Source organism: Brugia malayi (assembly GCF_000002995.4).
Source record: "Brugia malayi strain FR3 genome assembly, contig: Bm_v4_ChrX_scaffold_001, whole genome shotgun sequence".
Lineage (NCBI taxonomy): Eukaryota > Metazoa > Nematoda > Chromadorea > Rhabditida > Onchocercidae > Brugia > Brugia malayi.
Genome location: NW_025062479.1, coordinates 22,834,123 through 22,861,194, shown reverse-complemented (window position 1 = coordinate 22,861,194; position 27,072 = coordinate 22,834,123). Strand labels below are relative to the sequence as shown.

Sequence of the window (27,072 nt, the reverse complement as noted above, 5' to 3'; positions counted from 1 at the left end):
TCATTGTTTCCTCTCAGCACATACTATGAAAAATATGCAAATTGCGAATAAATTATTTGAAAGTATATTGACGGATGCGCCTTGCGTTATTTTCGTTGTTGCAACAATTAAAGGCGCCGCTATAGGTTCAGTAGCTGTCGCATCAACTGAAATTCAAAAACTATAAATTTGTTTCAAATTGTTATCAACTTTCTTATCACTATTTTTAGTGTTATCAGTAATACTTTATTCTTATCACTGCATGTCATGAAATATAAGTAAATTTGTGAAATATATGTTTTTAAAAAAAGAAAAGAGAAAAAAAATTTTTGAAAATATATACCAAAACATTCTTCTTCAGTTGTTGTTGTCAATGAAGTTGTTGCTTCAGGTTTAATCTTTTTCAAATTAACTAAAATGAAAGTATCAGAATTTAAACAGAATAATATCAAAAAATTAATACTTCTAATTTCTTTCATTTTTTAATATAAACATCATCTTGGATGAAATATTGATACTTACTGATATGAGAATATTTTGTGAATATTGGTGGTGAAATTCTTGGAACTGAAAATTAATCAAATTTTTAATATTTTTGAGATAAAAATGTTAGAGAAAAACAATGAAATAATAATAATGTGTAAGTAACAATCAACTAAATAGTAACCTTAGATAAAATATTAAAGTTATTACTTTAACTTATTCTCTTTTATAATAAATCATAATTTTTCATCATCAATATTCTTAGACTATTTAATTCTTTAACTTTAAATTTTCAGAAAAAAAAAGATAATCCAGCAAGAATTTGAAATTAACGTTCAAATTAATGGATTGAATTATCATAAACAATCAAAACGGTAAGGAATTTGAATATGATACTTAAAAAGGAAATCAAGCAGAATGCACTTTTGCGCCAAAAAATCCTCACATTACATTCTTTTGTCATGAAATAAGTAAATTCAAAAAAGATTAAAAAAATTAGAACCTTAAAATTTCAAATTTACGGATTAGTTAGAATTTTATTTTAAATTATGCTAATCGATCGAAACTGTATGGAATTTGAATATGATACTTAAAAAGGAAATCATGCAGATTGCACTTTTGCGCCAAAAATTCCTCACATTGCATTCTTTTGTCATTAAACAATTTTCAAAAAAGAAATCAAAAAAAAAAACTGAATGTAAATGTGACACATACGACTAATAGCAGCAATATAACCAATAGAAGTATTATTGAATTCAATGATAACTATGGGCACGTATCGACGTTTCCGTCCGTGTTGTGCACGCATACGCCAAAAACCAGGGCCTAATGACGTGACGGAATAGGAAAAACGAAAATTACTGAATTCCTCGTTACCATTTTGAACATTTTTCCTTACTGCTTTTTCGCTATAATTTGACAGTATCACCTGAAATTTCAAAAACAATTCACATTTGCGTCTATTTATAGATGCGTACGTGTGTTTACGCTTGTACCCTATCCGTTTGTCCGTGAATAAACGTAAAAGATTTTGTCACCAAATCAACAAAAGGATAAAAGGTAATAATTTGATAATTTATTACAAAATGGAAAGCATACATGTAAACTGGCATGTGAACCTTCTGGTACGACAACCGGAAATATATCATCATTGATCCATTGAGAGTATGCCGGAATCTCATGAATAAACATTCCTTTATTTCCACCATAATTTATTATATTCATGCTTGTAGTCCTCAAATTTCAATTAGTTTATTTAGCTCATTCATTACATTCTAGGGAAAGATTGAAGTTTTAAAATAATAAATTTAAAATTAATATTGCAAAAAAAAAAAAAAAAGAAATAAAACTGTTAGCTATAATAATAGCTGGAAAAATTCAACATTTAATTCAAGTTGAAAAGTTAAGAAAATAGTTTAATTAAAATAAAAAAATTAAGAGATGAATTTAATTTAAATGAAAAAGTTAGGAGACGAATTTAATTAAAATGGAAATATTAAGAAGAAATGAATTTAATTTAAATGGAAATATTAAAAAGAAATGAATTTAATTTAAATGAAAAAAAGTGAAGAAACGAACGTCGATTTGATGGCAAGCGATTTCTTACAAAATTTTTCATTAACATTGATTGGTTCAGGTGATTTATTCCATTTCATTGGTAATAAATCTACTTTAGCAAATATAATATCAACTTTTTCCATTGGACAATTATTTGATGGCGCTGTCAATAAAATATTATTTGCAAAAGCTTTATTCATTGGATAATATGCTGGAATAGTTAGTCTTGCGCATCCTGCAAATTAATTATTTCTTTATTTTTATCATTTACCTGTAAATCGGACAATTTAATTATTTCTTTATTGTTATTATTTTCCTGTAAATCGAAAATGGTAAATGAAAATTTATTATCCTGTAACTTTCAAAAATTTAAAATGTTCAATTATCTATCTATATTTGAGAATTTTTTTTTATTTAAATTTTGATTATTTCTTGAAATTTAAAATTTATAAAAAAATTTTGTTTTAATTTAAACTACAATACTATTTTAACATATATTTCAATGGTAGTTTAAAAGAAAAAAAAAAAACAAACGATCAACAATCATTGGAGTTGGCATAAAACATCCAAAATCTTTTTTTGCCACTCCTTGTATCGAAACATTTCGAATCGAAACAATAACCATCAATCGAGCTATTTCATTATTCCATGCCCTTTGACCTGTCACTTTTGTAGTATTAGTATTACTCAATTGATCACGAATCCATACTGATATCGTTTTTTCCACATATGCTGTGAATTGCCATAATGAACCTGCCTGTAAAAATAAAATTCATATTTTATTTAATTACACTTATTTGCAACTATTCTCGAATTAGCAAAATTAAATTTCATTAAACTTTAAAACAGCAATCTTCTTAAATGCAAAAATGCATTGATAATAATAAAAAAGAAAAAAATAATAATTAAAATATTTTATTTACAAAATGGAACTATTATTTTATTCCTAATTTTTGGAGAATTTAAAACATTTAAATATCATATTAAATTAGTATTATTTATTAATTTTTTCGATTATATTAAACAATTTACTTTATTTTATTAACAAAAAAATTTTTTTTACTAAACAAACTTTCATATTTTGTTTTATGGTTTTTAATTTATTGTTTTGCTTTTCTATTATTGAAATATGATGAGTTTCAGATATTGTTTCATTTGTTCTTTCAAGTGGTAACAAATATATTGTAACAGTGCTACTTCCAGGTAATGAAAATCCATAATAATCACCACCCATTCCCACTGGATAAACTAAAATGAAACACGTAAAAAAACACGGAAACGTGTAAAAACACGTAATATCATAAATTAACTGGAAAAAAAAAAGAACACAATCAAATTTTTTCAAAATTATTTGATTAAAATTTTTACGAAAAAAAAAATTGTTCAACGTTTAGGGCTACATTGAGAAAATCTATAACATCAGTTAAATTTAGAAATATGAAAAAATAGACAAACAAAAAAAAAAAAAATAAAATAAACAATCACCTGTCAGAAGGTCAACAACAGATTCGAGATCAAATATATGACAATTAATTGATATTTTATCTGAAGAAGTGACATATATTCGATTATCTTTCAACATATGTAGTCCTTCTTGAACAATGTCATCCATTGCTAAGTTGTGAAAATCGTACTGCAATATAATCTTTTTCTTTTTTTCTTTTCTCTCCCTCTCTCTCTCCCTCTCTCTCTATTTCTCCATCAAATTTTCATATAAATTTTTATGTAATATATAATTTATAAAGATATCAAATTTTATTTTCTTTTCTTTCTTCAAAGAAAGAAAAATAATAATAATAATTTGTTCAATTAAAAATAATTTATTCAATAAAAAATAATTTATAAAAAAGAAAGAATAAATCAAAGTAACATACTTTATAAAAATTTTTAAAATGAAATTTATCCTTCTTCCTTGCAATAATTTCCGTATTATTACTTTTACTGTTGTATTCAATATTTACCGTAATATTTGCTTCTTTATTCATTCCAGCAAGATAACAATAAGTTCGAAATTTATTAATATTATTTGGTGGTAATATGAAAATAAATTTGGTACCCCATGAATCTGCTTCATGTAATTCTTTTAAATCTTTATTACATTGTACTGAAAAATTTTCATTTAATTATAATTTATAATTTAATTATAGAAATTTAATTGAAGAAATGAAAAATTTTCACAATGACTTAGTTTAAGTTTAATTTGTTTCATTTCATATTTTATCTTTGAACTTATCGTTATCATCATTATCATAATCATGATTGCTATCATCATCATCATTATATGTGTTGTTTATTTTTTTTCTAACAGTTAATTTATCCTTCCAATTGTTTAGCAGCAATAACAAAAAAAAAAAAAAAAAAAAAAAAAAAAAAAAATTTTTTTTTTTTTTTTTTTTTTTTTTTCGAGAAGATAATAAAAATTTGAAAGAATCAAGTAAAATTGAATAAAATATTGATCAGAAAATAAACTTTTAAAGCAGATCAACTTGAAAATGTAAATGTTTTGAAAGATTAATATGATATAAACAATAAAGTAATACAAATAATTTCAAAATGCAACTTCTTCACTATGTAAAGAAATATCCGAAATACCGGATCAGGTAGTGATTTAAATATTTTCTACTTTTCATCTCATTTTTTCACTTCATATTGCTACTAGGAATAATTTGAATAGCTATAAAACAATCGTAAACATTTAAACAGATTCATTTTGCATTTTAAATTTTAGAAGAGATAGTAAGGAATCATTTTGATTAATTAAATTATTTTTTTTTTTTTGTTTGTTTGAAAATTCAAATTTTAAGATTTTTTTTATCAATTCTCAATCTAATCTATTAATTAATTTGCAAAGTTTTTAAGATTAATCATACCATAGAATGGATTAGAAATAAATATAAATAAAATTAGTTCAAATATGAAATACTGCCAACCAACAAATGAAATCATTCGTTTTCAAATAAAATCACTTATTGTTTATTAATGAATGTTTTAATAAAAGTTTATAGAGAAAAAAAAAGAAATAATTCAATGATAATTATTTGTTTGTTTTGATACTTTTATACATTTTTTCAAAAATTTGCATAGAATTCTCTTTTTTTTTTTTTATTCCATTTTTTATTTTTAATTAAAATGTTAACTATGATAAGAAATAATCAATCGGTTGTTTAATCATTTAATATGAACTTCGCAAATTGAGAATTAAATTTATCTTATTTTCAAATAATTTTACACAGCAAATATTTTTTGTTACATAAATTTAATTGTAATTGAAATTATATCCGAAGTATGACTCTTCTGTTGAGCTAATTTTTTCCACGTCATGGTGACTCTTCTGTTGAGCTAATTTTTTCCACGTCATGGTGACTCTTCTGTTGAGCTAATTTTTTCCACGTCATGGTGACTCTTCTGTTGAGCTAATTTTTTCCACGTCATGGTGACTCTTCTGTTGAGCTAATTTTTTCCACGTCATGTTGACTCTTCTGTTGAGCTATTTTTTTCCACGTCATGTTGACTCTTCTGTCAAATGCGCACATGTCGTATTTCATTACTGTTCGCCGTTTCCACCATTGCTCAGGTATTTTGTTGCTTGTTATTACTATAGCTTTGCTTGTGAATTTTACCAATCCACCTTTAATTTGAACTAAGTGTGATTTGGAGTCTGCTAAATTAAATATTTCTGTAGGCTGTAGCCATCCGTAGAAATCGTCTAAAATAACTAATTCTTGTTGTTCATAACCGTCCCACCATTTCTCTGTGTTTGCTGTTTTGATGTAATAATTTTTAGATAGGGTTATTGCGAATGTTGTTTTGCCTATTCCTGGGTGTCCTATTATTAGAAATAAATCTGTCGTGCTGCTCCTGTCTTTGGTTATATATGATTTCAGTTGTTGAATTCTTGGTAGGTTTCTCATAACGAATATGTTGTCGTATTGGGTCATTTCGGTTATTGTGATTTCGTTGTCACAGTATTTTTTTAGCAGTTGTGATTGTTCTTCCGTTGCTTTTCGTTTCCTTGAAGGTGGTTGAGGTCGGGTTCCTATTTCTTCGTTTATTGTTTCTTTGCTGCAGTATTGAAAGTTTTGATATGGACTTTCTTTTGCTTTTTCCACGTGGCTCACGCGCGGTACCTTACTTATTAAGGTGTTGAAACGTATAGGAGAATTGAATTTGAAGTAGCATTGGAAGTGTTGTCGGTTTGTTGTGGGACAAACCTAAGTTTCTTTTCCGATAATGGCGTATTCTAAACCGTTGTCTATACTTTGTAGTAGTTCCGAGTTGAAGTATTCCGTATCGAATATTGTAACTGCCCATGATTTGGCTCGACTTGTCATTGTAAAAATTGCTTTTGGTGAGATGAATAATTTTTTGTGCTTTAAATATGCTGTAATGTTGCTTTACTTGGTATGGCATGATTGTCATTTTTTTCCACGTGGCTAGTATATTTAATGTAATATCTGATTAATAATTTTATTTCATTAATGTAATATCTGATTAATAATCTAATTTCATTAATTTAATATCTGATTAATATTTTAATTTCATTAATGTAATATCTTATTAATAATCTAATTTCATTAATGTAATATCTGATTAATATTTTTATTTCATTAATGTAATATATGATTAATAATCTAATTTCATTAATGTAATATCTGATTAATATTTTTTTAATGTAATATATGATTAATAATCTAATTTCATTAATGTAATATATGATTAATAATCTAATTTCATTAATGTAATATATGATTAATAATCTAATTTCATTAATGTAATATCTGATTAATATTTTTATTTCATTAATGTAATATATGATTAATAATCTAATTTCATTAATGTAATATATGATTAATAATCTAATTTCATTAATGTAATATATGATTAATAATCTAATTTCATTAATGTAATATATGATTAATAATCTAATTTCATTAATGTAATATATGATTAATAATCTAATTTCATTTAATCTTACATTTAAATATTCTATTTTGTCATATGAATTTAGTTTATGAGTTTAGCTTATTTTGTCATAAGAATCTTCTTCTTTTTTTTTTCTTTTCATTCTAATTAAAATTATTTTAGTCTGTTACTTCACTATGAATAATTTTTTTTTGAAACCGATTGTCTATTTAACTAACAAAGAATTTTGAATTTCGCACAAAAAATTGAATGGAACATTGTTCATAATGAAATATTAGATTCTTTCTTTTCATTTTATGTATTAGATTCTTTTATTATTTTTATAAATAAATATTAGATTCTTTCATTATTTTTATAAATAAATATTAGATTCTTTTATTATTTTTATAAATAAATATTAGATTCTTTCATTATTTTTATAAATAAATATTAGATTCTTTCTTTTCATTTTATATATTAGATTCTTTTATTATTTTTATAAATAAATATTAGATTCTTTCATTATTTTTATAAATAAATATTAGATTCTTTCATTATTTTTATAAATAAATATTAGATTCTTTTCATTATTTTTATTAAATAAATATTAGATTCTTTCATTTATTTTTATAAATATTATAATTATATTTTATTATTTTTATAAATAAATATTAGATTCTTTCATTATTTTATAAATAAATATTAGATTCTTTTATTATTTTTATAAATAAATATTAGATTCTTTCATTATTTTTATAAATAAATATTAGATTCTTTATTATTTTTATAAATAAATATTAGATTCTTTCATTATTTTTATAAAATAAATATTAGATTCTTTCATTATTTATTATAAATAAATATTAGATTCTTTCTTTATTTTTCATTTTATATATTTCATTCTTTCATTATTATTATAAATAAATATTAGATTCTTTCATTATTTTTTATAAATAAATATTAGATTCTTCATTATTTTATAAATAAATATTAGATTCTTTCATTATTTTTATAAATAAATATTAGATTCTTTCATTATTATAATAAATATTAGATTCTTTCATTTTATATATTTCATTCTTTCATTATATATAAAATATTAGATTCTTTCATTTATTTTTATAAATAAATATAGATTCTTTCATTATTATTATAAATAAATATTAGATTCTTTTCATTTTATATTTCATTCTTTCATTATTATTATAAATAAATATTAGATTCTTTCATTATTTTATAAATTAGATCTTTCATTATTTTTATAAATAAATATTAGATTCTTTCTTTTATTTATATATTATTCTTTCCATTTTATATATTTCATTCTTTCATTATTTTTATAAATAAAGCTATTTGAAAATTGTCGAAGTATTGATTAATAAACATTTCAATTTTCAACATTTATCATCTTTTTTTTTGTTATTCATTGGAAAGTAAAGCATTGAAAAAAATTATGCAAATATGCTTTTTTATAAAAATTTACAATTTCTTACAGAATTTTCTTAAAAAATATGAGTGTGCCCATATTAGCAAACCGATTTATTATCAAATTTGTTATCAGCAAAACATAATATAATTTAAATTAACTTAGGCAAATTAATAATACACTGATACTATCATTAAAATATTTTATAAATAAAATATTAGATTCTTTCATTATTTTTATAAATAAATATTAGATTCTTTCATTATTTTTATAAATAAATATAGATTCTTTCTTTCATTTATATATTTCATTCTTTCATTATTATTATAATAAATATTACTTTCATTATTTTATAAATAAATATTAGATTCTTTCATTATTTTTATAATAAATATTTAGATTCTTTCATTATTTTTATAATAAATATTAGATTCTTTCATTATTTTTATAAATAAATTATTAGATTCTTTCATTATTTTTATAAATAAAATATTAGATTCTTTCTTTTTTTTTTATAATAATATTCATTCTTTCATTATTTTATAAATAAATATTAGATTCTTTCATTATTTTATAAATAAATATTAGATTCTTTCATTATTTTATAAATAAATATTAGAATTCTTTCTTTTCATTTTATATAATTTATTCTTTCATTATTTTTAATAAATAAATATTAGATTCTTTCATTTATTTTTATAAATAAATATTAGATTCTTTCATTATTTTTATAAAATAAATATTAGATTCTTCATTATTTTTATAAATAAATATTAGATTCTTTCATTATTTTATAAATAAATATAGATTCTTTTCTTTTCATTTATATATTTCATTCTTTCATTATTTTTATAAATAATATTAGATTCTTTCATTATTTTTAATAAATATTAGATTCTTTCATTATTTTTATAAATAAATATTAGATTCTTTTATTATTTTTATAAATAAATATTAGATTCTTCATTATTTTTATAAATAATATTAGATTCTTTCATTATTTTTATAAATAAATATTAGAATTCTTTTCATTATTTTTATAAATAAATATTAGATTCTTTATTATTTTTTATTAATAAATATTTAGATTCTTTCATTATTTTTATAAATAATATTAGGATTCTTTCATTATTTTTATAAATAAATATTAGATTCTTTCATTTATTTTTATAAATAAATATTAGATTCTTATTATTTTTATAATAAATATTAGATTCTTTCATTATTTTATAAATAAATATTAGATTCTTTTTATTATTTTTATAAATAAATATTAGATTCTTTCATTATTTTTATAAATAAATATTAGATTCTTTCTTTTCATTTTATATATTTCATTCTTTCATTATTTTTATAAATAAATATTAGATTTTCATTATTTTTATAAATAAATATTAGATTCTTTCATTATTTTTTATAAATAAAATATTTTAGATTCTTTCTTTTCATTTTATATATTTCATTCTTTCATTATTTTTATAAATAAATATTAGATTCTTTCATTATTTTTATAAATAAATATTAGATTCTTTCTTTTCATTTTTATATATTTCATTCTTTCATTATTTTTATAAATAAATATTAGATTCTTTCATTATTTTTATAAATAAATATTAGATTCTTTCATTATTTTTTATAAATAAATATTAGATCTTTTCATTTTATATATTTCATTCTTTCATTATTTTTATAAATAAATATTAGATTCTTTCATATTATTTTTATAAATAAATATTAGATTCTTTCTTTTCATTTTATAATATTTCATTCTTTCATTATTTTTATAAATAAATATTAGATTCTTTCATTATTTTATAAATAAATATTAGATTCTTTCTTTTCATTTTATATATTTCATTCTTTCATTATTTTTATAAATAAATATTAGATTCTTTCATTATTTTTATAAATAAATATTAGATTCTTTCTTTTCATTTTATAATAATTTCATTCTTTCATTATTTTTATAAATAAATATTAGATTCTTTCATTTTTTTTATAAATAAATATTAGATTCTTTCATTATTTTTATAAATAAATATTAGATTCTTTCTTTCATTTTATATATTTCATTCTTTCTTTTTTTTATATAAATATTAGATTCTTTCATTTCATTTTCTGAGTATTTAATATTAAATTGGTTTAGTTCTGTTTTTTATTTTAGTGTTTTTTTTCTTTTTATTTATTATTTAGTTTCGTTTTATTATTCTATTTATGTTATGGTTTGTTTTATGGTAGGCAATAAAGTTAGGTATGTTTGTGATAGCCGGGCTGTTGTTTGTTTACCTTTAATTTTTATGGTTTATAATTTTTTTTGGTTTATTTTTGTTATTTAATATGAATATTTTTTGTGGTATGACTTTTGGTAATGTATTAAAGCAGAGGATTATTAATACTGTTAATCATAAGACTATTGGTACTTATTATATTGTTTTAGGTTACTGGGCAGGCTTAGGTGGATCTTTATTATCTATAATTATTCGTTTTGAGCTCTCTAGGCCTGGTGGTTATTTGTTTTTTGGTAGTGGTCAAGTATATAATTCTGTTTTAACTATGCATGGGGTTTTAATGATTTTTTTTATAGTGATGCCTATTTTGATCGGCGGTTTTGGTAATTGAATATTACCTGTTATACTTGGTGCTCCAGAAGACATAGAAGCGAAGCGCATTGGTATTAAAAGTTTTTGTAGTTTGTTTGGAAAACATTTTTCAAACTTTTTGTGACATAAAAAAATGATAAAATAATAATAATAATAAAATAATAATAAATGAAAAAGAAATGATAGACAAGAAAAGTAATAATTAATGATAATTGATTGATGATAATTGTTTTTAAAATTACTATTATTTTTGAATTTTTATGGAAAAAGAAAAGAACAAAAACTAATATTGGGATGCAACTATTTTCATATCAAGTATTGATGGAAGTTTTTGTTTTTAATTCGATGAAAAATTTACGTGGAATATTATTTTCAAAAATTGTTTTTGATGCTAATTTTCTGATGGCGAAGAAAGTAGCAATTGCTAAAAGGTTTTTTTTGAAATTTAATTTATAAAACATTAATTTTTTTTTTTCAGTCAGATGTTTTCTTTTTCTTTGTTTATCAAATTGATTCCTTTATGTGAAATTTTGCTATGGATAAACAAATCCTTATCGTTGGATTAACTTGTGTTGATATCATCAATTATGCCGAAAGCTTTCCAATTGAGGACAGTGATTCTCGAGTATTAGAACAGGTAAAAAAAGAATGAAAAGGTATATACATTTTTTTTTGTTTGTCATAATTTGAGTTTGTTACGATGACAACATTTAGAGTATTGATTCATCTCGGCAAAAAAAAAAAAAAAAAAAAAGCACTCATTTTAATGTTTCTAAACATTGATAAACAATTTGATACAATCGTTTACTCTTCTTAATGAACTCAAGATTTTTTTCTTTTTTATCATTATATAGTATGCTATTAGAAAAAAGAGAATTAATTCAATTCATCTAACAAATTTCTCATTTGCTAGCCTAGCTTTTTTAAATATCATAAAGTATAAATACTTCATGTTCTAAGCTATTCTTAAATCTTTATTTTTCTAATCCTAAAATAAAATTCATATAAATTATTTGCATAATTTAAATTACTTACTGCAACTTATTTCTATTCTACTGAAATTAATTACAATAAAGAAAATGAGCAAATCTAATTGTTGTAGATTTGGTCAGCTGGAGGCAATGCTACAAATAATGTCGTCGTTTTAAATCAGCTCAATTCTCATTCGATACTATTTTCAGCAATTCCAATCAATTGCTCTATTATTACTTCGTAAGCATATTAGTTATTAAAGTGTTTTGTTAATTTGTCCAATTATTTGACTAATTTTGGAAGATTTTAGATTATTAACCAAAGTTGGTATTTCATCGAAACATTGTGTTCATCGTTTGAATGGTGATTTGCCGACATCAACAGTTATTGTTAATGAAAGGACCGGCTCCAGAACAATTCTACATTACAGGTATTCTCATGTTATATATATATATATACCAATAAAAAAGGGAAGTAACAATTTTGAGATTGATCCATTTAGATTCATGTTTTTTTTTTTTTTTTAAAAAAAATTTAAGAATATACTTTTCATTCAAATACTACTTATTGATAGCTAAGGCTAGCATTTTTTGCTTTTCAGACATCTAAGGCATATATGTTTCTTAATATCACTGCAGGGGACAGTTGCAAGAACCAAATTGCGAAGAATTTCAACTTGCTTTTCCAGATATTAGCATTTTTTCTTGGATACATTTTGAAGGTTCATAGTTTTTTTTTTTTTTTTTTTTTAAACTATGATGCAAGTATTTTTTTTGTAGAAATGGTTCTTTTATCTCTTTGTATTATTCACCATACTTTTCTCTTTTTTCCAGGAAGAAATTTTGAAAATCTTATCACAATGATAAAGTATGTTCTCGTGTCGAGACAAAATAATGAAAAGCCAAAATTATCGTTGGAATGTGAGAAGGTTCGAGATTTTGAAACTCTTGAAAATGCTATACCGCTTGTAGATGTTGTCTTTGTGTCGAAAGATTTTGCAAGGTATCTTTTTACTTTAACACTTTGATTTATTTGTGAAAATGTGGAACATTCAAATATCTTAACTGGGAAATGATTTCATTAAACCAGCCCAGTCATCCCTCGATTTGAAATTCAGGATTATTGAATCGGAGTAATAAGTTAAAAATTAGAATAATATGTTATGTTGTTCATTTCATTTAATTTATCTGTCAGTGCTATAATTATGAGTGTGGTAGTTTCAAAGCATTGACAGAGTTGAGATAGTGCAGGATGGTACCTCATATCATTTTTAGAATATATTAAGTATGATATATTCTAAAGATATATTCTAGAACACTGAAGAGTATTCTATTTTTGCTTTCCGATGACTTAAATAGAAAATTTAGATGCTTTAAGGGAGATCTGATCTTTTAAGAATCCTAGATGAAATCAATAAACATATCAGTAAACAAAACCTTACTTTTCCTGATTAGAACTAATCCATCCCTATTGATCCTACTAACATTGTAAATATCCTCCAAATATAATAATAGGAAATAATAATAGAAAAATATCACTAAGGGATATCAGTAGTCTACCAAACGTTATAATCCTTTTGGTTAAATTGCTAAGTGAGGAAAGAGAATTATTTTTTATTTGTAACTGTCATTCTGTTCACACTTTACCGTTACTATTGTTAAAAGTAAATTGAGTAAATACATGGAAATGAATGATCCTGGTTCGAAGTACATTATTACAATTCTTTTGGGTAAATTAACTAAGTGAGGAAAGAGAATTGTACTAAGGCGATGTATACATTCAATTTAAAAAAAATTCTACACAATGCACATAAGCTTAACTATAGTTGGAAAATAAGTCTTGGATAAATTATTTCTCATTTGATGTATGAAACTGAAATAATTTTATATTTGTCTTGAAATATTCAGATAAGACAATCTTTAGTCTACAGATATTTATTTTATTCAAAATTTAATACAAAATTACTTCGATTGTTTCGACATATTATAAGTATTTCGGTTTTCCGACATATACAACTGGTTGTATTTTTTGAGTATAGTGACATTTATTGAAATAGCATTAACTGAAGAAAACAGCGAAGTAAACAGATAACTTTTAATACTTTTGCATTATCATAAATAATTAACCAAATGCATTTAGGAAGAAAGGTTTCCGGAATAAGGAAGAAGCTGTAATTGGTATACAACAAAAATACGGTGCATCACATGCTATCGTAATTTGCCCCTGGGCAGAACAGGTTTCAATTTATGAAAAATTTGTTTCTTTTGTTATTTTTGCTTTACTTGCGAATTATAAACAATTTTCATAGCTATTGTGTAAACACATTAAGTAATTTGTCAGTTAATGTCATTTCTTTGAGTTTTTTTAAAATTTTCAAATATGTGTGAATATTTTAGGATGTAAAGTGCTTGTTATTATCAAGTTCATTAATAATTTTGTTTTCATAAGTCAACACTACTAGTTTACTTCTACTGGTAGTTTACTTCAGGGTGCAGCTGCTCGACATACTACGAATGGAGAGCTTATATCAGTTGATGCTTATATGGAAGCTGGACCAGCTATTGATACCCTTGGGGCTGGGGACTGTTTTATCGCATGTTGTATACATTTCCTCAATGAGGGTAATAGTTTGAGGGATGTATTAGTAAAAGCTTGCCGAATTACGGGCAAAAAAGTAGCCAAACGAGGATTGCTTGGATTGGATGTAAGCTAAAAAGAGATTTAAAGAAATGTAAAACTTTAATATGAACATAATTTGAGATAAAACAATGGGTAATTTCAGTAATGAGTGATGTAGTAAGCGGCGGTAAAGCAACTCTATTCACCTACTAAATTTCCGGAATTAGTTGTCGTCGCTCATTGAGTCTTTCTGGAATCGTTTTCATACTGTTATAAGCATAAACAATTCAGGTATTATAAATCTTATCTACTTTACGCTATGTATGTATATAATTTTATTCCATTTTATCTCATTATTCCAAATTTATTTCATTCAGATATATATATTTCCCAAAATCATTATGAATTTTATTTCCACTTGGATTAGAATTATTCGAAATGATATCCTGGTCTTGCTTTGCGACATAATACCAATTGTGGTTGTACCTTTGGACCAACTAGGATATTTTCTTTGCCTGAGAAAGCTGCACTTGCTCTTTCGTTACGAATATCAACCTGTAATTAATTGATGATTTGAAATAACTAATCTATAAATTATCAATGTTAGATACATTTTATACGTATGATAATAGATGAAAGATGAGGTATACATATTTCTCGCTTCTACCATTTATCATCTAAGCATTAGTTCAAAGCATATATTAAAATTAGTAAAATTCCACTAGTCTAATTATTAATTATTCAATGAAAAAAAGCTTTAAATTGTAACATAGAAAAATTTTAAACGATAGTAACTAGATAAGTTAATCTGTATGATTCATTTTCTTCCTTGACTTATTTAATTGCCTTAAATCCGTCTCTTCTACCGTCCTACTTTTTTTTTTTTTTTTTTTTTTTTTTTTTTTTTTGCTATTTCTGGGATCTAGGTCATTTTATTATTTATGAAGAAACATATTTTTGATTTTTTTTTGCAACTCAAATTGATAGATCTCACACTGTGAATCTCCTCTTTTCATTCTTTATCTTTACAAATATCAATCAGTTAGGATATATTTTAATTCTGATCAATCCGATAAGCTTTTAATCATCTCTTAATCAATGCTGTGCCTAATCAATTTCGATTGAGTTTAAATTTGATCATACTTTTAAATTTGAATAAAATTTAAATTTCACCTTTCCAAGGATTTGTTTTCCTTCCCATGTGATGACGCAAGGTGAAATGATCCCTTTATAATCGACATAAACTGGAAGCCATTCTTTTTCACCGAATGTACCGCATACCGAGAATGGTTGCCAAGAATAGTCGTAGCCACGCACGTGATGTCCAAGCTCAACTAATACTTGCAAGGATCCAACTTTATCACGATATTCATGTCCATTCCAGCCAAATGCTGCTGCAACCTGTAATTTAGTTTTAATTTTTGATTAATTTACAAATTATTAGGTAGGTGAAGGAAGACGTTTAGATTTTAAATCTCACTTCACATTTGAAATCAAAAAATCAAAAATTGATCAAAATAGTTTGAAATTAATAATTCATCATCTCATACTTTTATGGTAATTTAATCTAAGACAAGCTTAGTTTCAATTTCAGTGTTTTCAAATAAATTTTGATGATTTCTTTATGATTTCCAAGCTTGTCTTTTTTTTTTTAAAAAAGAAAACAAACTTTTCCATTGCTATCTTTCCATATTCTACCCATAATTGGTTCACCTTGTTGGTACCATAGTGCTACATACTGATTTGGATCTTCTTTTGGTACCGTATCTAATGTTTTTCCAAGTGCTTGCACCAATTTTCGTTTTGGCCATGGATCACCCATACGTATATCCATCCATTCATCACGCATAATTCTTGGTGGCGGTGGTCCAGGTGGTGGTGGTGGTGGTTCTTCTGGTTTTGGTGGTGGCGGTGGTGGTATATAACATTTCTTGCATTCACAACCAGGTGGTCCACCTTTGATGTTACGTACAATAATATACATATCATCAAGTACAGTTCCTTGTAATATTTCCGTCTTACCATCATGCGAAAAATGTGCCTATCAATTAAAATTTTATTTTTGAAATCAAAAAAAAAAAATAATTCTTATAAATGAAATTTGAATGTTAAAATTTAAACATCTGCAATTAATTATCTTATCTTACACTCATTTAGAAACAATTAACTACTTTTATTATCCATTCTATGTTACTTTGATACATAATAAGAAATTATTACTGCTTACTTTACCTGATATATATTGTTATTTGATAAGCAAAATTAGGATAACAGCTTAAACAGATAGTATAACTTATCAATTATCATTAAATGATAGTGATGAGAAAAAAAAAAAAAAACTTTATATTTTATGAATTTTGAAATGATGTAATTTGTTGTTAAATGATGAAAGATTTGCAAGGAAATATTTGTAATTTGTTAACAAAAAAGATAAGTATTTAATTTGACTCAATTCATTCGGTTCCGGATTAACCAACCATTTCGGTTGCATCTAAATAACCCATAAGTGGACCATCTTTACGATTTTTCCAGAAGATTGGCAATGAATCGCCACATTTCAACTTTTGTCGCTCTTCGGTTTTCTCGAAACGATCTTTGTATTTAATCCATTCGTACCAAAATCCAAGTGAATTGTGATCACCTTTGTATTGTAATATCTAAAATTTTTATTTGTTAATCCTATAATGGCTAGTTTTTTTTTATTTCATTAAATTTTAATTTTGATAAAATTTTCATAAAATATATGATATAATACTAATTAAATTATTTTAAAGAATATTAAAAAGATCATTGAAAGGTTATTTATTTTAGTAGTAAGATACAAAATGAGTTGCATTTGCATTTGTAGTTTTAGTTGTAAAATGAAATAAAAATTTCTAAAAATTTGATCAATTTAAAGGATGATTTAAATGAGAAACATTTCTTGTTGATTAAAAAGTCAGAAAAAAAATTGAGGAAAAGAATTACAATTAGAAATTTTAATAATTTTCCAAATCCAGACAAATTAATAATATAGAAAATATTGGAATAACAAGGAAGATGGAAGTTTAACAAAAAATTCAAATTTTTCTCTTAGCTAATTTATTTAACTAAAATAGGTGAAAAAAAAAAAAAAAAAAAACGGTTGAATTTTATTACTTATCGCTATTGCATATATCAAACAATAAAAAAATTTTATAAATTAATTTCTAGCATATATTTACTATGAAAATGCATTTTTTTTATTCCATTAATTTATGGTAATTCAAATTTTGAATTTGAATTTAAATTTGAAATCAAACTTGAATTTGTCCTCCTAAATCTTTAGCACCAGTTAGTTCAGCTTTTTTATACGGAAATGAGCATTCGAGTACTCCGCCGTTATTCCATGCTCGACCATGAATCGGTTTTCCGTGTTTGTACCATAATGCAACATATTGATTTGGTTGATCTAATGCATGAACCGGATTATCCGGAAACGGTGATCCAATTGGGCCAAATGCCCAGGTATCTTCTTGTGCTGGTGGATTACCCATCGTTTACTATCAATTTCCTATGATCAATCAGTTGAAGCTAACAATGCAGACGATAAGCTGGGAAATGAAATGTTACAATGAATAATCATTTTGAAAATTTTAACATACTTATAAATTTAATAAAATTAAAATTAATCAATAATTATTTTTAGTTAATTTATTCAAATATTATTCTGCAAATGGTTAAACTATTTATAGTCAAATGTTTAAGAGGATTGAATGCTATTTATGCATTCATTATCATTTGCTAATCAAACGATCAGTAATTTATCAGTGAACTGATAAAAACGTTGTTATCATTTAAAAATAGCTGATACATATGATCAGCAACCTGATAAAAATGTTAACATTATTTAAAAGAAAAAACTGATAAATATAATGATAATTTCTTTTATCAGTAACAAAAGTATTATTTATCATAGCTGTAAATACTAACACCTAATGGTATTTTTTGCAGGTATTTTTTGTCTAATCAAAAAAAAAAAAAAAATTAATACCAAAACAATAACATTTTTAAATTTTGGTTCGAAATATTCATTAATTACAACTTTTAATTCTAAATTAAAAATTTAATTGAATAATAGTTGTTTAGGACATTATCAGTGATAATTAGATATATGATAAGTATAACTGATAATTCGTTCTTCTTCTTTACTTATATTCCAATCATTTTAACTTCTTCCACACTTCCTTACTTTATTGTTTAGGTAATTTCTTAATTGCTATACTTTATCAAAAACAAATAAAGTAATAAATTATACTTTACTTTACTTTATCAACTTTATACTTTATCAAGAAATTACCTTTGAATATCATCGAACCACAAATATACCATTTCATTTTGAAATATGAATACGATAATTTGTTTATTCTTTTATTTAAAATCATATTTCATTGATTCTTTTATCTGAAGTGATATGTAACTTTTTAACTCAAAATAATATTTAACTTTTTGTTTGAAATAATATTTACTTTTTTACCAAAAATGTATTATTTCTATATTATCATAATATTACTCCTTTATCTAAAGTACTACTTACTTTCCTACCTCAAATAATATTTTATTTGCTATGTAAATTATCATGTTGTTATTGTTGTAGTTAAAAAATGGAGAGAAAAAGAAAAAATCAGAGATTTGATGAATGATTTGTAATAAATAGCAGAATTAAGTAATGTCTATATTTTATCAAAATAGTATAAATTTATCAAATTATTAATTATTGATATCAATTTTATCATTCTCATCCAATTTTACAAATAAGAAACGAATGCAAAAAGAGAAAGGATAAAACGGATCAATTGATCTAAAGAATGATTGAACTGTATCCGATTCAGGACATTAATTAGAAAATGATTTATTTGACCCAAAAAAAAAAAAAAAAAAAAATTAAGAAATATAATTGTAAAATTTTTTTTTTTTTCGTAACAAACACAAATTCGCCATATATTGAAAAGAGATTGAAATTTCTTTTTTTGTTTTGTTTTTGTTTTGTATCAAAATAATTTTGAGAGCAAATTGTAATTTTATTTTGTAAGCGTATTGTGATTTAATTGTCTTTGAAATATATAAAATTTGAGTATAGGAATTCTGATTTTAGTTTATTTATAATTTTTACAATCAATAAAAATTTTTACTTCTACATTAAGTTTTATTTTAAACAATATTAATTCTTATATTTCTTATTTGTTAATTTATTTCTTCTTTTTTCTTTCCATGTTTCAACTTTTTTTAAAAAAGAAAAGTTTTTAATTTTTTTTTCAAAAAAAAAAGAAATATAAGAGCAATCAATAAAAATCCTTTTTTTCTTTTTTTTTTTAAAAAAAATAATAAAAGTAAGAAATAATAGTTTAAATGTGTTTTCAATTTTTTTTTTTCATTTTTAATTTGTAATTATATAAATTCCTACTTTTCACAATGAATAATTGATGAAAAATTTTTTCATATTTTAAATGTTAGTTTTCATTTTATCAGATTGGTTTTAAAATCATTTGTAATTCGAATCGTTGATAAAATTTGGGACACTTTCTCATATTTTTCATTTATATGTCATCGAATTGGAAATGCATAACTTATAAACTTTTTTTTTGATTATCTACTTAAAACTAACTTATATTACTGCATTACTGTTAATTACCTTAGAGAAAATCTCTAAGGTAATTTAATAAATATATTAAAATAAAAATTATTACTTTTTATTTTATTACTTCATTTCACTAATGAATATTTGTTTTTCAGTTTTTTAAGTTATTTTTTTCTATTTTTTTTTTTTTTAAAAAAAATGAATTAATATATTTTTTCTTCATTTCTATAGTCATTAGCTGTTGCTTTGATGTTTTCAATTATTTATTATAATCCAAATATATTCCTGAAGTTTATTTTTCTAATTCTTTTTTTTTTATTATGAATTTTAATTCAAGAAATAACCAAAAATATTTTTGTTTACAAGAAAATTCAAGTCTTTAATTAACATAATTTTTTTTAAAATTTGATTAAATTGCAAATTATAATTTAAATATTTTCAAAAATATAGTTTAATTATAATTTATGAATATAATTTTTTAATGAATGTAGTTTAAACATTTAAATTATAATTTTTTAATTACCAACAATTTAAAAAGGAAATAATTTTTATTCATTCATCAATATTATAAGCAATATTTAAATTCATATTTTCATTAATTCAATTAAAATACACTTTAAACTATCAATGTTTACTGCCTAATTAATCGTTATCACATCGTTATTTTCCTTATTTTGTTATCTGTTTGATAAAAAAACGAATGAAATTGAAATAATTCTATGATTTTCAATTAGTTTTCATTTTATTGAAAATTTCTTTTTTTGTTAAATTTCTTTTCAATTTAATATAAATATATAAATATATTTTTCGACCATCAGTTAATCAAATTTATTTCTTATCAATCATTATCAGAATTGGCCTTTTTAAATTAAATTTTGATTTAAAAAAGAATTTCGATTTAAAAGATTTGAAAAAATTTGATAAAAAGAATTTTAAAAATTTGATTAAAAGGAATTAAAGAGAATTTTTATTAAAAATTAACAATCATTGAATAATTAATATTATTTATAAAAAAGGAAAAAATTATTTGACATAAAAAAGGCAAAGAAGAAATGCAAACATTTTGTTAAATTATATTTGGAAATCATATTATTTACACAAATTTTCGTTAAATGTTGAAATTTAATGTATGTTTTTTTTTTTTTTTTTTATAAAAAATTTCCAAATTTAGTTTTAATTCTAATTTTTCTATATTAATTCAAAAATTTCAATGTCAATTTGAGCTTTTATTTCATGCTTATTTCATTCGTTTAAATATGAAACTCATTGATATTCGTACAAATTTAAAAATTTATTTTTTTACCACTTTAAAATTTGATTGAAAAATTTAATTTCATTGTTTCAAATGATCCTAGTTTTTTGTTTTTTTTAAATTTTTTTTTTTAATTGAGATTAACACTTTCATTCAATTTTTTATTTATTGATGCTAATTAATTTCATTAAAATTATATATTACATTAATCTTTTTCATAATAAAAATAATTGATAATTTGTTTTTCTTTTTTTTGCTTTTTATTTTCATTTTGTCTAAAAATTTTTTATTTCATTTCAAAATTACCACAAAAACATAAATAATAGAATATTTGTTTAAAGAAAAAAAGAAAAAACAATTTTTTTCTTTGATTTTCTCAGAGATATTCTTAGTAATATAAAAGATTGAATTTTTTTTTTTTTTTTTTAAATTTTTTGATTGCATTGAGAAATCAATTTTTAGTTCACAATTCATTCAACTGGTTCCGCCTAATAAAATGTCATCGAGAATTATGTCATTGATAGATGGATTAAATTGAATATTGCATTATTTCAATTGTTCTCAAATTATTTCATTCAACAATTTTAATACTTTATATACTATTTATGATTGATTTGAGCAAAATATTTAAGTAATAAATTTATTAATTAAAAATTATTTTATTTTTTTAAAAATTAAAAAAAGATTGAAAGTTAAATTTCTTAAATTTTAGTTGAATAATATACATTGAAATTTAGGTCAAATTTTAATTTCAGGAAAAATTTTTTTCATTTTCATTTTTTTTTTTTTTTGCATTTTTATTCAACTATATTTGATTTTTAAATTTTCAAGATTGAATTAAAATTTTTTTATTTAATCCTTTAATTCTGATAGAATGAAATTGCTAGTTAAGCTAAAATTAATTTTGCTAATTTCAATGATAACATTTGAACTTTTTTTTTTCTTTTTTTTCACAAATTTTTTTATTCTTAATGATAATTTGAAATTTGTTATAAATTCTTACTAATTCATTCCGCAATATTCAATCAATCAATCGATCAATCGGTCAATCAATCAATCAATCAGCTCATCTATCTACCTTCTATTGATCTATTTACCCATCTATCTACCTGTTTAATCTAATCTATTTACATTATACTTTTATCTTTCTGTTCACTTATCCGAATTTTTCTGTGCATTTTAAAATAAGTGAAATGTTTAAATTTAAAAAATAAAAAAAATAAATTATGAGAAGAAAGGTGAAATAAGGTCATTCAATAGTGAACTTACATGTGTCAAATTATTGCACTCACTTTTTTGCATAATAATTGGATGAAATGCTTTTTTTTTTTATCGGTCACTTGTCACCATCGTCACTTTTCTCTAACTGTACATTTTGTTGACATATGTGACAATGTGACATTAAAACTTTGTCATCATATTGCTATATTACTTATTTAAGCAATCAATTTATTACTATTTCTTTTCGATCATTAATTATTTCTTCAATTACTCATTTTATTTCATTTTAAAATCCGTAGTTTGACCTAAAATTTATAAAAATTTAATTTTAAAAAAACTATTCAATACGACAAAATCGAATAATGTGCAATAAGTTTTGAGAAATTTCAATTCATTTTTGATCAAAAGAATAAAATTTCTTTTAAAATTAGGAGGAAATGAAATTTTTTAGCAAAATATAATTTAATTTTGAAAAGTAACTACTATCATTGATAATTGAAATAGTTGAAAATATCAATGAAATATTGAAATTATCAATTAAATGTAGCAGACATTGCTATAAACTTTTTTTTTTCGATGTTACAATAAATTCATTAAAATTTTTTTTTTTTTTTTTGGAAAATTATTTTCTTTTTCTAACACAATCAAATTTTATCAGTTATTTGCTGATATTATTGTCATATCACTTTTTGTTTCTAATCATATAAATTAAAAGAAAATTTTTCATTCAAAAATTGAGCTTTAAAATTGAAACAATCCTTTAGTAAAAGTTTTTATCAAAGATGATAAAAATTTTTCTGATCATCAAATAATAGGACAATGAGCATAAATGACATAGGTGACAATCATTTGTGAATTGACAAATGAAACAAAAATAATAGATTTGATGATTTGTACTCATTTATGAAAACTAGGATATCAGGTTTTTAATGAATTTATCAAACACAATACATTAAATCAATTGTAAATTCATTTAATTTAAACAATAAAAACAATTTTGAGAATTAGTTTTCAAATTTCTAAATATTTTCACTTTTACTTTCATTTGAAATCTTTTTTTGAAACAATCAAACAATATCGCTTTGAAGAAAAAAAAAAAAAAAAAGAAAAATTACTTTTAATCTTTTCAGTTTCTGACACAAATACTCTTTTTGTTCTTTCTTTCTTTTTTTTTTTTTGTAAAATTTTAATTTTATTTTTTGTTTTTTCAATTTTTGAGACAAAGAAATAATAATTACCATTCATTGATATTAATTACTGCCACTAATTTATTTGAAATTTTTTGTAAAACTTCATGTTTAAATTTAAGTTTTAATACTTTTATCAATTGTAAAAAAAATTAATTTTAATTATTTTATTTCTAAACATTTTGCAAAATTTGATTTGTTTCCAAACGAAAAATATTGGAATAAATAATAAATATACGACAAATTATCATTTAATAATATAATCGTTGTTTACAAATTTACAATGCTTAGCAAAAGTTATACAACGAATTAGCTAATAATTTCTAAATTAAAATTATAATGATAAAAATACAATTATAGTAATTCATTTCTTAATTTCTAAATTATAACGATTAAAATACAATTACAATGATTCATTTCTTATTTTCTAAATTAGAATTACAATGATTCATTTCTTAATTTCTAAATTATATTGATAAAATTACAATTATAATAATTCATTTCTTAATTTCTAAATTATGATAATAAATTATAGTGATTCATTTCTTAATTTCTAAATTATAATGATAAAATTATAATGATTCATTTCTTAATTTCTAAATTATATTGATAAAATTACAATTATAATAATTCATTTCTTAATTTCTAAATTATGATAATAAAATTATAATGATTCATTTCTTAATTTCTAAATTATACTGATAAAATTATAATGATTCATTTCTTAATTTCTAAGTTATAATGTTAAATTATAATGATTCATTTCTTAATTTCTAAATTATATTGATAAAATTACAATTATAATGATTCATTTCTTAATTTCTAAATTATAACGATAATGATTCATATCTTATAATAATTAAGAAATGACTAGTATTAAATTAGCCTAATATCAAGTACTATTTGACAATAAATTAAAATAATGATAATCAATTTAGAATGATCAAATTAATATGATAATTAGAAAGAGAGAGAGAGAGAGAGGTGGCGAGAGGGAGAGAGAGAGAATGGAAAAAAAAAAGAAACGATTAAGAAATAATGAATTATAATCAATAATTATTATTATTAGTTACAAAATATTTATGATTGGGTTAATCGGTAAATGATAATAAAGAATCATTGAAATTAATTGTGCACTTTCAAAAAGGATGGTTGACCTCATTAATGAATCCCTAAAATATCTATTAACGATCTAACCATTCTCAATCATTTATTACAATTACTATACCATTTTATCACTTCTTGAAATGTTACAAAAATTTCCTTTTCTTTTCTTATCATTCTTTTATCAATATTTTAAATTGTATTGATTGTACAATTCAGTGCATTTTATCATTGTATTTCTTATCAAATGATAATATTATTATGTTAATTATGTGTGCAATTAAAAGTATTAATTATTGCTAATTATCAGTTAATTTCATCTATGAAATGATTATCTTATCAAGTGATAATATTATGTTAATTATGTGTGCAATTAAAAGTATTAATTATTGCTAATTATCAGTTAATTTCATCTATGAAATGATTATTTCTTATCAAGTGATAATATTATTATGTTAATTATGCGTGCAATTAAAAGTATTAATTATTGCTAATTATCAGTTAATTTCATCTATGAAATGATTATTTCTTATCAAGTGATAATATTATTATGTTAATTATGCGTGCAATTAAAAGTATTAATTATTGCTAATTATCAGTTAATTTCATTTATGAAATGATTATTTCGCTTTGAAATAGTTCAAAATGGTAGTATAAAATATAAAAAATATTTCATTTTTTTTTGGAAGTTTAATTATTTATCAATAAAATATAAAATATATCGAAAATTAAATTAATAATTTTAATTTTATCTTAATTCCTTTATCTTTCTACTACTCTTTTTTTTTCATTTTCATTTTCTTCACGATTTTAATCATTTCTCATTGTACTTTTTTTTTAGTTTTAAAAACATTTTTTTTTCTTTCAATTTGAACACAATTAAAAATTTTTTTTTTTTAAATTATTAGCAACAATTCGAATAAATAAGACAAAAAAACGGAAAAAAAATGATGAAAAATTGCTTAAAATAAATGTTTAATTTTTTTTTCTTTTTTTAAATGTTCGTTCAATTTTAAGAAATAAAATATCAAATTTCAAATTTCTTTTTTTTTTAGCATATATCAGATGAAATGTTTATCATTTTATCATTTATTTACAATCAAAAATGATGGAATATAGCAAAGCTGAAAAACAAAATAACAACAACAACAATTCCTGCTTTTTTCTATTTTATTAAAATTTAATACTACTGAATATGTATTGGTACTATTTTCATCATTTCATACTATTATCGATTATTTTACATTTAAAAACTATTTCAAGTAAGTTTTAAATTTTAAACATTTTTTTTTGCAAAAAAACAAAATAATTACTTTTATGTTTACCATATTTTTTATTTTTAAAATAAATTCCTAACATAAATATTTCTGTCAGTGAAAGAATTTTCATTCTAATTTATCGCTAAAGAGATTAGCTATTAGCAATATAATTTAATTTAAACTTACATACTTTTATGATAATGTAATACAACGATTTAATTTGCATAATGATTAATATAATTTGGGCAACAATATGATAAAATAATATTATTTATAGTAATAATAATATAATAATATAATAGCAATAATAATAAAATAATTATTTATAGTAATAATAATAGCAATAATAATAAAATAATTATTTATAGTAATAATAATAGCAATAATAATAAAATAGTAATAATGACAATAATAACAGTAATGATAATAAAGTAATAATAGTAGCAATAATAGTAATAATAATAATAATTAGATTAGAGAGTATAATGATTTCATTGTTTCAATTACTTTGATAAATTTTACAGGTGAATCAGTTACCTGTGTACTATCATATTATGCGGACGAAATAAGTTACAATGATGCATCACTGTTGGATTTCTATTACACCAGGTAATATACAATTGATTTTAATTATATCATTTATATCACAGTTAATTGAATACTTAATTATTGAATGACATAATAATTGCATACTTAATAAAATAAAATAAATTAGGATTGGTTATTATTTTATTATTATTTTTCACAGACAAATATTGTTTAATTTTGTATGAAAAGAAAAGTCGAACAGTTTCGAATAGCGATACATCATATCTTATCAATATCAAAATTATCACAGTTATCACTGGATGAAATATATCTTGATATCAGATTGTTTAAATTAAACTTTAAAAAGCAATCATTAATAATTATTTA

At 21.8% G+C, this 27,072-nt stretch overlaps 3 protein-coding genes across 3 annotated transcripts; 1 reads left to right on the top strand and 2 right to left on the bottom strand.

The window, feature by feature from the left end:
- Bm1548 (Uncharacterized protein) lies at positions 1-4,965 on the bottom strand (the record flags this gene model as incomplete). Its single annotated transcript, XM_043075820.1, has 11 exons — positions 1-146; positions 323-391; positions 502-546; positions 1,177-1,390; positions 1,561-1,696; positions 2,041-2,254; positions 2,554-2,776; positions 3,092-3,267; positions 3,505-3,652; positions 3,894-4,123; positions 4,890-4,965. 11 exons carry the CDS (start codon positions 4,963-4,965, stop codon positions 1-3), a joined length of 1,677 nt encoding a protein of 558 aa, XP_042931754.1.
- Positions 4,966-11,482: 6,517 nt separating this feature from the next.
- On the top strand, positions 11,483-14,632 carry Bm8063 (Uncharacterized protein; the record flags this gene model as incomplete). The annotated part of the gene is made up of 7 exons (XM_043075819.1): positions 11,483-11,584; positions 12,050-12,159; positions 12,230-12,349; positions 12,558-12,640; positions 12,753-12,921; positions 14,059-14,155; positions 14,408-14,632. 7 exons carry the CDS (start codon positions 11,483-11,485, stop codon positions 14,630-14,632), a joined length of 906 nt encoding a protein of 301 aa, XP_042931753.1.
- A 335-nt stretch (positions 14,633-14,967) lies between these two features.
- Bm6937 (P40, putative) lies at positions 14,968-18,053 on the bottom strand (the record flags this gene model as incomplete). Its single annotated transcript, XM_001893426.1, has 5 exons — positions 14,968-15,093; positions 15,712-15,939; positions 16,208-16,579; positions 17,016-17,195; positions 17,820-18,053. The coding sequence occupies 5 exons, from the start codon at positions 18,051-18,053 to the stop codon at positions 14,968-14,970; spliced, it is 1,140 nt and encodes a 379-aa protein (XP_001893461.1).
- Between the last annotated feature and the right edge of the window lie 9,019 nt (positions 18,054-27,072).